Genomic DNA, 13,270 nt, shown 5'->3' with positions numbered 1-13,270 from the left:
GTTTGTTCATTTCAGTTGGCATAACAACATGGAGGCTAGCGACCCCTCCTCCCTGTTTCCAAGCTAAGCACCTGTAAATGACCAGATTATTAAAAGACAGCTCTCTCTGGAGAGTTTATGAGAGCTTTTATCAGGAGAAGCAGTGTTAGTAACTACAGATGGGCCATACTGTAAAGTGGTAGTAGGCTTAAATACTTTGGCCAAAGAATTGAACTAAATGACCTTTGCTTATGAGAAGATATACAGATAAATATTTAACCATATACTATGTCAACTCAGATGTAGCACTAGGCCTTTTTGTCTTTTGTTTTATCAACACTGTACTTTAAGATAATGGGATTGCAGAATAATACATTATACCTGGAATCTTTTAGAACTGGGACCCCAAGTGTTTCTGGCAACAATTAATATTGACAAGAGCTGGAGGGAGAGAACAGCTTAAAAGAGATAATGAATTAATAATCATCCTTTCTTAATTGTCATACAAATCATGTAAGAAAATGCAAACAGTGCGATACAGCAATAAAAATACAAGCAAAAACAAGTCTACGAAGATATTCACTAATAAAAATGATATATCTTAATAATAAGCTTTGTGCTGATTTTAAGATGTTTTTACCAGGAGGCACAAAAACAGATGAACATCAAAGTAAAAACGAAATGACTACTGATGCATATTGCTGCAGGCAGATACATGTGCACTGTGAAAGGACTCAATTAGGACTCGGCCATCACTGTCAGAGGCTGAGGTTGTCATAGTTTTGCCTCAAGCATGTGCTGACGGGGAATGCTCAAAACAGCAGTACTCGCTGTATGTGGGCGGTGGGAGGGACGAGTGTTGAATTTTATACAGTGCGTAAATACTGACCTGCTCCAATGGCATACTGATATATGGTGTTTATTTATAACAGATGGTCAGCCAAGAAGGGACAGCTGATCAATCTGTTAATGCACGTTTTGCTACCTGGTAATGTTGCTGCTGTTTCTATCTGGAAAATACCAGGTCGGAGTAAAATGGAGAGTTTACATTTTGCAATGAATACAAAGGCACAACACAAATGTTAACTCATTCTAAGACGGCAGCACTAAAATGTTAACTATTAAAATAGCTATTTACATCATTTTGAAGCAGCATTCACTGTTACAAGTAATAATTGCAGGATCGCTGCTTCGAGAATAGATTTATTATTATGTAATTTCTTAAAATCTTTCATTCTATATATCCAAAGGAGAAAATAATGCCAATAATGCTTCCATTGTGTGCAAAGAAAGAAATGGTATGTGCTCTGTAATTGCTTAACAGATAAGCATGTCCGCTCAAGAACAGAAACAAAATTATGTATATCAATCCCTATTAAAACGGTGTCATTTCCAAATAGCAGGAAAAAAACGAATTACCTACAGTACATGTGTTTTAGGCTTCCTTATGAAAATCTAACCACCTCTAATAGCCTTTTAAAGATATCATCCCCCTAAAAGGTACAAAAAATAAAACATTTGCTTTTTGGATTACTATGAAAAATGAACAGGTTTATATTTTCATAGGGTTCTCTGAAATTCATGGTTATCTGACACTCATTGTCACATTCATCTGTTTGACTAATGATTGCTGCGGAATTACTTTCCACAGAACCAAAAAAAAGTGCAATTAACCATTTGCCTGAACGCAAAGTCTGATCATGAAAGGCAGAAAGCGCTTCGAGGACATACTCAATGACGACATACTGTAAACTGCAACATCAACATCAACTCGTGGGAGACGATTGCCCAGGACTTGCCAGAGACGGACAACGAGATGCAAGGACGTCGAAACCCTTAGTCGACAACAGAGGCAGAAAGATAAAGGAAGAAGCAGTGCGTTGCAGATCCAGTCGACAACCCAGGACCATGGATTCTGCCCAAAAGTACATGACTGAGTTGCAATACTCTGTTAATTCAGGATTAGTCTTATCAACCACTTTTGGACCAACAAATAAGAATTATGGAAGACAATCCCCCGACTGCGAGGGATTACCGATGGAGGTAAAGATCATAATACTCTGCAAACCATTTAGTTACCATGGAAACACTGACGCTTTAAAGAAAAAGACTGCATGGTTTACCAATCCCCTGTGCAAACGGCCGAGTAACTCATTAAAGCAGTTGCGTTATCTGTCCAAGAGGCGAAGATCACAATGGGAAACATCATTTTCGGAACCCACCAAACACAAATAAGCCATCTACATTGCCAAATCCAAAGATACTCTAAATGAGGTTAAAAATCCCGGGAGTGAGTATGACCACAATTGTACTATGATAGCTGTAGATGCGTTTTCCTCTGATGTACAATCCAAGGCTGTGTAATAGAGGGCTATATCGGAAGCCTTTATCAGAATAGAGGAGAACGTGACCGTGCGGAGGCAATAAAGGTTGGATCAATCAAGCAGAAGAAAGTAACCACGCCCTCTCACCTCCCCCCTTCCCAGAAGCCCCCCCCACCCCCTGATTTTGTCTAATCCCAGAAATTGTAATGGAATGATGTGTATGTACACTATGTTGAATTGCAATAAAATCTAAGTTACCAACAACAAAAAAAATCACTAACAATTCCAAAAGAACGTCACTTCTGAGATCACAAAGATTTTGTAGTAAAATTATATCTTTAGTAGCAGATGAGGTCTTGGAGAAGGTTTGCTGTGTGCCAGGTTATGACACCTTTGATTGGACAAACTAATCAAGAACTCAAAATGGGGGCATAATAAATAGTAGAACAAACAGCAACACAATGCAGCTCAAGAAAATGTATTTCCACTCTAGACAGTTGTGACCATTAATTCCCTAAATTAGCAGAGTAAGTAGACTATTCCAATAAATAAATACTTTACGATCATTAGAATGAACAAATGATTTAAAATATACATATATTTATAGATGGGAACAGGATTTAATCATTATTTATTATAGCTAAGGTGACCATATTTTTAAAGTGTCAAAATACAAAATTATTTATCTATCATCTATCTCTCGCGCTCCCCCCTCTCAAGACGCACACAGCTCTCCCCCCCAGACACACATACAGCTCACCCCCTCCCCCACTCACAGCTCTCCCTCCCCTCCCCACATACACAGCTCTCCACACACAGGAAAATAAATCTAGACCGCTTCTCCCATCTCAGCCCTATTCCCGCTTTCTTGCACTTCCCATACACCTGAGCAGGGAGCCCTTCCCAAAGGCAATCCATAAAACTCATACTAAAAAGATCTACTGGACAGTTTTAGTGAGGTTTTCAACATGGTCAATAATAAAGCAACATAAATTTGAACTCACAGGTAATTTATGTATCAAAGTCTCCCAGTTCCAAACTGGATCAAGAAAAAGGCATTCAATTTGTAAAGAATAATATGCCGTGGCAAATAATCTGCATTTTTGCAGTAAAAAAATACAGTGCAGCTCTTTTGCTTCAGTTTTGTAGCTGGGTAACATTGATACACAGCCCTCATAATATATATTCCTCACAGTCATGGAGGGATTTCCTAACCATCTAATCTACTTAACCACTAGCCCACTCATCATTACTCACAGTGCAGAGCCTGCAGGGACTCGCAGACCTCAGTAATAAGAACACCAATCTCTAGGGTCTATTGACTAGGTTGTGAGTTGCCATTTACAATGATTTAAAAAGTTTTCCTGAGGGGATTTTCAGAATAAGGTAATGTATTTGGGTAATTATGGTACTTTACTTAATAGAAAAACAAACAGCAAAGTGCAATGACTGAGAATCTTCTCCCTTTCTTTGACTCAGACTATAAGCAGCCAGTCAGTTATACATGGAGGGGAGGGTAAGCGAGATAACAGGTGTGTGGAAGTCCAACACACACACACACCCTTTGCGGCGGGCGGCTGGGAAGGCCTCAGGTCCCACGGGCATATGCAGACGTATAGTTCGCCTTCCGGGGGCGGGTCCAACATCTGACTGACAGTGGAGGAGATGGTAGCAGTGGAAGCCGGGCTGCAGCAGCGGGGGATTAAAACGTCTCCTATGTACCGGTACCTTCAGGGCACAGGACAAGGCCTCATAAAAAATGGTTCCGTCCTGGTTGAACCAGTAGTTATGGTCACCTTAACTATACCAGCCTAATAACTATGTGCACACATTGAAAAAAGGCTTAAATGGGCTGTTTGCATTTTTTATTTACTTTTTTTAAATAGATGCAGTTGTTTAGCTTTAAACTTACGTCGGTGGTGCGTTCGTAGTGACATCATGGCGTTGTGGAGAGAGGCAGTGATTTTGAAACTGCTACACGCCTCTTTCTGCTAGGGAACGGAAGCTATGACACTAGATACAATACCTTCTATTCATTTCGTTTAAGAGGCTGTAACTTTGATACGCTGATCCACTGAGACACCGTTCCCCATAGAACTATATTGTACTCTTCTCTAATAGAAGGGGGAATTATACAAGAAACGCAACACCTTCCACTAGCTTAAGAGGCTTGATTACGATACGGCGATCCACCGAGACGCCGTGCTTCTTATGTTAAACATTTGGTGTTAGTGAGCGATTTCACCAGCTGAGCATCGGCATGGTGTTCACACGGGGGGATTACAAGGAGGAGGGGTCACAGACTCCTCATATACCTCCCTTGATTATGGGACATCATACCCCCAAGGTGATGACGGTGTATTGATTATCCCGTTGTGTCTACTATCACCGCTCAACACACCTCTAATTCTCACACAATCTCCGTGACCACTTTTCATTTTTACCTATGGTACAAGTCTGCTTGTTTATCAGTATACCTATTAAGTGATCTCTCTCAACATACTTATGATCGAATTAATATTACTGATAACTCTAGATCCTCTAGGGACACCACTTAACGTTATACCCTGACGGAAAAGTATAATATGTTACCTAGAAGCATCTGTGCTATACCTAGTTATTTACTTAGTGGACCCCCTGAAGATTCTATTAGAGAGCAGCCTTTTCTGTACTTTTTATTGTAGATCAATAAACTACCTACACTACTGGCTGATACATTGCCACTTGATATATCACTTATTATGTATTAAGCACATCCGAGCAAGTTACAATATAGTGCATCCATGTGATGTTACATGTATTTGATGTATCGCATTTAATTCAAACTTCACACCAGGCATTTACATTACTGCCTAACCAGACTGTCGGCTTACACTGACTCAAAGTTCTGCTCTCCTCAGGTCTGCCAATAAATTATATCTCTTTTGGGCAGCTCCCCTAGGTCAGATGCACATGGGACGGCAGCCATACTGCACTATCCCATTGAGTCACGACTGTCCCTGGTTGCTGCAGTTATCCGACCGAAGTTTGAGGCATTCCCCCATTTTATATACCCATTCGTACTTCAGCTAAGTGTAGGTTCTTACCTGCGATACATTTATCATTTGTGTGTATTTGATAATCGTACTTGTCCTTTTTTATTGGCTACGGCTCACTTTACCAATCAATATATTTTTAATTTGTAGTTAATAAAATATTTTATACTAATTTCAATGCTCATTATTCCTAAAAGTACAGAGTGCGTTACTAGAGGGATTCTGTTCTTCTTCCATCACTTTCATAAGTTTATCGCTTATTGCACCAGACTTTATTCACTAATCCTAGGCTGATGCAAGAGCTGTCTCTCCTTCCCTCCCCCTAACCACACTAATCAACATTTATTTATCCACAAATTATTTAACATTCAATATCCATGTGTGAAAAAGTATGTGACCCTTTAGACTCAGTACGTGGTGGCAACCCCTTGAGCAGCAATGACTTCGACTAATGATTTCCTGTAACTGCTGGTCAATCTCTCACATCGGTTTTGAGGAATTTCGACCCATTACTCCTGACAGAACTGCTTCAACTTGTGACACTTGAAGGCTTCCTTGCATGGACAGCTCACTTCAGGTCCTGCTACAACATTTCAATGGTGTTTAGGTCCGGACTAAGACTAGGCCATTCTAAAAATGCGGAATTTCTACTTCTGCAGCCATTCTTTTGTACATTTGCTTGTATGTTTAGGATCATTGTCTTGCTGCATGACCCACTTTCACTTCAGCTTAGAGACGATTGCCCTGATATTCTCCTCTAGAATCTTCTGATACAATGCAGAATTCATGGTTGTGTCAATTATGTAAAGCCATCCAGGTCCTGAGGCAACAAAACAGTCCCAAACCCTCACATGCTAGTCGGTTGGGGTGAGGTTAGTCTGTTCGAACGCTGTTTTGGTTTTCGCCAAACAATGTTTCTCATTGAGGCCAAAAAGCTCTACCTTTGACTCGTCTGTCCAAAGAATATTGTTGCAAAAGTCTTGTGGATCATCTATGTGCTCTTTGGCGACCTTCAGATGGGCAGCAAAGTTCTTGAACACTCATTAGCCAAGGCGAGAGTGGCCTGCAGATTCTTGGATATTACTCTGGTGTTCTTTGTGGCTTCCTGGTCTGTGCTTGGGGAGATTATGGTAGGACGAAAGGTCCTGGGTAGAACGAATGTGGCCTTGATCTTTTTCCATTTGTAGATTGACAGTGGACTGGTGGAAACCAAAACGTTCCTAATGTTACATTTATGTCTCAAGTGCTTATTCCCATTGTGTGTTATATTATGTGACATGTATTACTGCTGTGTTCATGGATGGCGCTATATAGATATACATAAAATAAAAAAAAAGGGACCTCTCGTTGAGACAAGTGCCAAGACAAAAATGGGTAGTTCAAGGTAACCACGCCTCACCTAATTTTTGAAAACACTAATAGGTTTCAGATTTTGGCATCCATCCTCCCAATTTGATCCCTTAAACATACATAACAAAATTAGTTTAAAAATATTTATTGGTTTTGAGTTTTGATAAAAAGTAATTTTTACTGACATTAGTACACATTGGTCATGGGAAGGCTGACCCGTCAAGAAGTAAATAAATGAAGATACAAGCAGTTGACAATGCTATAAAGTACAGAGCTTAGTGGAAATACATTCAAATATAGTGTAAGCATACTAATATATGTACTGTGTAAGGAAAATTTAGAAACAAAGACAGACTATAAGGGTTAAATCGAGATGCTAGCAAGTGGAAATACAGCTTAATATTAAAAGGGTAATTTGTCTCCGAGGAGGTATAATTTATAAACAAGCACCACCGGGGGAAATAATATACGGATCAGAGTCCTAGTTTGTGATGGAAAATAACTTTTAGAACATGCACAAAGTACAAAATATTCCCGTCTCATGTGCAGCGCGAGGACTCGAGTGAGAGCAGCCGATCCCTGCAGGTTAAGGTTATCAGACAGGAGAGCGAAGTGAACAGGGAGAGAACCAGGCAAATATTTCCAGCATACTTCAGAAAAGCTAATTAATCTACTAAACACAACAGTGCACATTAGAGTTGACCTACACTGAAATTAAATACTGCAGGATAACACAAATGATCCCTTCTATGTTATTAAGAATGATAGCAATGGTTTTAATTCCTTCCAATTAATAGACGGATTAAACTTTTAAATGAGTATTGATGGCCCTATGTAGTAAATTTAACCAAATTAAATGTAAGCCCTTTGTTTTTCTTACTGATTTGCATACATTTGACTTGTTGTTGCCATAAATGGTTTACTCGAAATAGAAAGGTTTGGTAAAAACGTCCTTATTTAATCATATTTGGAAGACACGTACAGTAGCTCACTCCATGATGCAGTAAGCTTACATTTACATAGATCTCCCACGGTGCCTGTGAACAGGGAAACTGCTGTGCAGAATTTTAACATAGGACGAAATCTATATCAATGCATAGTGATGGCATGTAAAGCAGTGTAGCATCTTTTATTAGCAGTCACCTAACTCGTTTAGTAGATATCTGTAACAGAAAAAGGCCGTTCCTTGAACAAGAACAACAGAAGCAAGCGAATCGTTTGCTGGATAAATCGTTCAGACATTCTTGGACAGTACTCTATTGGGGACATTTTGCTCTTGATTTCCATCTAGTGGACGAAAACATTATGACATTAATTCCAAGTGGGGTTGTTTCCATTCACTTTAGTTAACCAAAAAAACACTACTTTGTAGTATTTTTATTTGACCAAAGTAAAGTAAGAAAGTGAGAAAGAAGGACAAAACATTACTCAATACAAAAAAAAAATAATACAAACAAACCAGTTCACAGGTGGCCAGATTCTCTAAGCTCAGCCTATTTAATGTGACATGTATGTATATCCTTATTTATAACACAACGTCCATGTACATAGCGCTTCAAAGCAGTAACACGTAACAAAATAATATGAGATATAATGGGAATAAGCGGCACATACATAAAACCCTAAACATTCGGAAAATAAGTCACTGCTACCAAGAGCTTACAATCTAAGTGAGCATAAGTTCCCACACCCTATTGTTGCAGTATTCACGAGAGCAAATAACGTGATGTAAACCAAGTTAACCAGAAAGCGGCCAATATAGGAAGTGGATCGTTTTCTTACATATCTCAGAATACCTGAAGAAACCCATGAAGTTTCAAAAGCACTATACACTATAATTAAATGGACAACACATGAGATTTTATATACCACAGTTTAACCTATACTCAAAGCGGGGAGACTAATAATACCTGGGAACATACCTGAAAGAGAGCTTCCTGGGAAATATGCAAATAAGTCATTTGCATAACGTCTCTTTATTTAAATATGTTTTAAGTATCTCAGGGAAGTTAACTACTCATACTCAGTTATTCATCTCACCACGTACGGTATTGTTTAATTAGTTTGTTGGTATGTAAGCAAATGGGCCCACTCTAATTAGTCCAGCTTGGTTTCTCTCAAGCTCTGAAAGCAGAATACAAAATGAGATCCCAAGGTGTAAACATTGATGTTATAATGCAGTGTTGAGTAACCATAACTGTTTTTCCATATAAACACTTCCCATAGCACTTACTGACACAAGCATGGTAATATATGTACTAACTATCTATATATATTAATACTTCTGCACATCAAGTACAGTAGTCTCTGTTACTTTTAAAGGCAAACTTCAGTGTTTAGCACTTGATGTGGCAGCAACATATTGCAAAGCACTACATCACTACAGGGATAAACGTAAAAGAAAAAACAAGCCTGCCCAACACAAACTTAGTTCTAATTGCCTCTTGAAGGGGATTGCTGCTTTAAGAAATGCAACCACATAGTGACCATAGTAATCAAACAACCAGCGTTCCATAGTACTGTAATAATAGTACACGATCTGTCACTTCTTCAGTAACATTAAAATCGCACAACCACACTACTTACTTTTACATCTAACTTCCCAAAACACAAACATAAAAAGGTGTGTATAGAAATCTCAAATTGCAGACACATTTTAAAGATCCGAGACCATCTTTATTTAGCACTGTTAGTCCATGAGATACCTGTGGGAGTCAGAAGACCCTTTACATAAGCATAGTACATTCTAATAATACATTCGGGTAAATCATAAAAAATATCTGACATACAAATCGAGTCCCTCTGTTGATGCGGTCAAACAATTATGTGGCAACGTTTGGACACAAAGGGGCAGATTCATTAAGCTCCGATGAAGGGTTCGATTCAAGTCAATGACAGTTAATGCTGGATCGGGCGAGATAACCCTCAGCTGAGCTTAGTGAATCGTGGCAATTGAACCATACATAAAGATAGAAGTGAGAGATCCAGGCGTAGAGGGCTTCATTGTTCTCTCCGTTGAGATGTATTGTAATATACAGCTCAAACATTGCTAATAAATTCCATATAAGCTCTGTGGAAAAATGTCACGGTGCAGATCTACAATTGGAGCAGTCATGTTTCCTAGCAAGCTCTGCAACAATGCGCTGCGTTTGAGTTGTTGACCAGATGTGAATACTTTAGAGTATTTTTTTGCAAGATTTTTCAAATAGTAGCTTTTACATCTACTACAGTAAAACCTGCCATCCTAAGCAATTTGTGACCGTATGCAAGGAGGATTGTTACAATGAATACTGTTGCCCCCTTCACTTGGAGTCAATAATTGGTCTAGCTTTATGCTAAAACGTATCTATTTCTGCAGGACATACAGAAGGGGCACTGTTTAAATGGGGACTAAAGTATACAAATTAAAAAAAAACATAGATAGGGCTATATACTGCTAAGTATGTAATGGAAAGAAGTGCTCAATTTATTTATTAGTTTAATCCAAATCATCAATTAACGCCACTAGGATTTTAATCGGTGAGAAAAAAAGGTCAACCTGTTGTCACTTATGCACTAGAATAATAATTAAAAAATGTTTTTTTTAAACATTCTAAATAAAAATCTGCGAATCATTTGAAGCATACATGATCAAGTCTGTCTTGCACAGTTTCTTCAAGAAATGTCAAATGTAATTATCTTTGACAGTGGTTAGATTCCTTATAAACCCTATTTTGGAGGAGGCTGAGTCACGGTCCAGGATCACGTATGAGTCTAGAGGGAACTCTACTCCAAGGCTTTGCTGGAGAACAACAATACACAGCAGTTTTGACCACAAATGAAATCCTGGCTGCAGAATTGCTTTGGAAGATTTCACCCTTTTGAGCACTTAAGAAAAAAACCTATGAGGTTTCGAATGCTCTACACACCATGATCGCCAAGATAGAGGGGGGATAGAGCCAGGACAACTGTCGCAGATTTGAGGGGCCCTGCTGGCCGACACCGCGATGTTAGTCAGACCCAACCTCCGATTTCTGTCACCCAGCTGGGCCCCCTCCTCTGCTGCCAGCCCCCATGCTCGCCTCTGCTGATACTGAGGGTCTGCTGGCCCCTGTCCCTTGCCTCCTGCTCAACAGCTATTCACTACCATCCCTCCTCCCACTCAACAACCCATCGCCTGGGTCCCGGGATAGCTATTGCCTAGCCTGCTGCACTCTAGGATTTCATCCGTTTTAAAACGTACAGCCTAGACTGAGGGGAAAAGGAAGAGGGGGTATATGATCGAAAATTTGAAATACATAAAGGGTTTAAACAAAGTACAGAAAGAAAGCATATTTCAGAGAAAGAAGTGCCAGATAAAGAGCTTACGCTCTTATAGCTGGAGGAAAAGGTGGAGGATTTGTGGAACAGCCTGCCAACCAAGGTGGTACGGGCTAATACAGTAAGGGGATTAAAACCTGCTTGGGCTAGAGAAGGTTACAATAAATACGAAAGATAGCCAAGGATTAAATCGGGTTGAGGTTTTACAGCAGGTTCGAAAATGGGTAAACAAGGTGGGCCAAGTGGTTCTAGTCTGCCTTCAAATTATGTTTCTACGGTATCTGTGAGAAACATCGATTCCATAAAATCTATCACAACCTACAACCACTATACAACAGGACCTACTTTTCATGGTCCCATCTTCTTCCTCTTCCTCCTCCTCATCACTGTTTATCACCATGGTCCCCAAATCAGACTCCAACATGGTACTGTTATGTTCTATCATGGTCTGAGCACTTTCGCTCATCGTGCTGGCGGCTCTCATGGTTCCCGCGCTCTCAGAACTCGTCTTGACCATAGTGTGGGAGTCCAGCTCATCCTCGTCCTACACAGAAAAAGAAAAGTTTTTATGGGAAGAACAGGTTACTAAGCGGGAACAAAATATTGGGGGGGGGGGGGGGAGTGGGAGTACAAAATGAGGGGAGAGGGATTATGGAAAAAAGGGGGTATGTAGTGTCTCACCATTCTCAGTGGATTGGGGAAAAGGTTACACGAGGGGCATTGTAGAGTACATCTACACATATACATTTTCAGCTGAACAATAACAGTCAAGTAAAATACAATTACACTTATCCAGGATTTCTACAGAAGTCAACCACACAACACAAGGGCACACTTTCTGGATTTTGTCTTTTACGTGTATCGGGTCATAAGAGTAAAGTTGTCCGGTTGAATGTTGGGTATTTGTGGTTCTACTGGTTCCGCGTTCTGGTGAAACTGGCCACTGTGTAGTTTAGCCATGCGGAGAGCTTATCTAGATTCATGACATGCCATATTTTTTCGATAACCTTACTTAACGTTGAGACTGGGCCACAACATGCGGCAGCCACCACACACCTAGCGCTGAAATATGATTTATTAATCTAATGTGTATAAATCTGACATCGTTCGGCTTCCTGTGTAGGAGAGCTACCCAGGGAGAGGGTGCTATTGTTGTTCCCAATTACTTGCTTATGAGATCGAAAACCTGGTTCCAAAGATTCTCAATCCTCGAGCTCTCCTACAATATGTGATATAATGTGCCAATCTGGTCACTGCTCCACAAGCAGTTTGGAGAATGTTGTTTGTTATATTTATTGACCTGGCCTGGCGTATGATACCATCTAAATTGCATCTTGTAGCGGCTTTCCTTTATTAAAGTGTTAATGGATATTTTGGAAATATTACCCCAGATCTCTGACCGTTCTTGTAGTTGTAATTATTCTCCTATGTCCTCTTCCCATTTTCTAATATGGTGCCTTTCAATATCTCTTGTGCATGGGAGTATGGTATAGGGAAGATATGAGCTATTTGGCGTGCTTTGTTGAGGGGGGCAGTTTGAATATTGATTTGAGATAAAAAAAAAAATGTTTGATCTGTGCAAATCTTAGAAATTCTTTATCTGATATTTGCCAAGGACCTTACTCTGGACCGAGTCATGAGGTCCTGTTCTCTAGTGAAATTGAGTCCAACAAGACAATTGCTCGTTCTTATAACCTGGGGGGAAGTCAGGGTTTTCTAATATCGGCAACATGCTTGAGTGGCCTCCTGTCAGCCCTCTGTTAAGGCCTACTTTGTCCCATATTTTTAAGGCGTGTGCTGTTGTCGGTAAGGCCTGATTGTGTTCTTGTTTTTTTAGGGAGTCAAATAATAATACTTAATGGTTTTGTTTAGTGATTTTCTATTTCCACCTACCTAACGGTAGAGTGCAAAGTATGCCAGACTGCCAGCTGTTCAACCTGTGCAGCATAGTAATATGACTGCAGGCATGGGACAGATGGTCCTCCACTTTTACTGGTTTAAGTAGTTTTCTAGGTCACTAAACGTACAAAAGATTTTTTTCTCTTCCCTTTTACCGAAAACATCAGTGTGATGTAAATTTATGTACGGTGCCGTATTTTACTACTCTCTCTCTCGCTCTTTCTCCAAGGACAAAAACAAGAAAAGAAACAAGCAAGTCATTTTTAGAAACAAGAGATCTGCTCAGCAGATGCTGCAGGATTGTTGAAAAGAACCGATTCCAACATTATATACAACAGCATTTCCAATCAGTGGCAGTAATGTTCCTGGAATGCAAAACCGAAC

At 39.8% G+C, this 13,270-nt stretch overlaps 1 protein-coding gene across 4 annotated transcripts in view; it reads right to left on the bottom strand.

The window, feature by feature from the left end:
* The window catches only part of STK3 (serine/threonine kinase 3), a 248,534-nt gene that overhangs the window by 102,055 nt on the left and 133,209 nt on the right, over nt 1-13,270 (bottom strand). For all 4 annotated transcript variants that reach the window (XM_075582648.1, XM_075582650.1, XM_075582647.1 and 1 more), the window contains exon 9: nt 11,333-11,531. In XM_075582648.1, the coding sequence (XP_075438763.1) occupies nt 11,333-11,531 (199 nt within the window). The remainder of the gene's footprint in view (nt 1-11,332; nt 11,532-13,270) is intronic.

Source organism: Ascaphus truei, chromosome 2 (genome assembly GCF_040206685.1).
Source record: "Ascaphus truei isolate aAscTru1 chromosome 2, aAscTru1.hap1, whole genome shotgun sequence".
In the NCBI taxonomy this organism is placed as follows: domain Eukaryota; kingdom Metazoa; phylum Chordata; class Amphibia; order Anura; family Ascaphidae; genus Ascaphus; species Ascaphus truei.
Note: the sequence above shows the minus strand (reverse complement) of the source record. Positions and strands in the feature narration are given on the sequence as shown.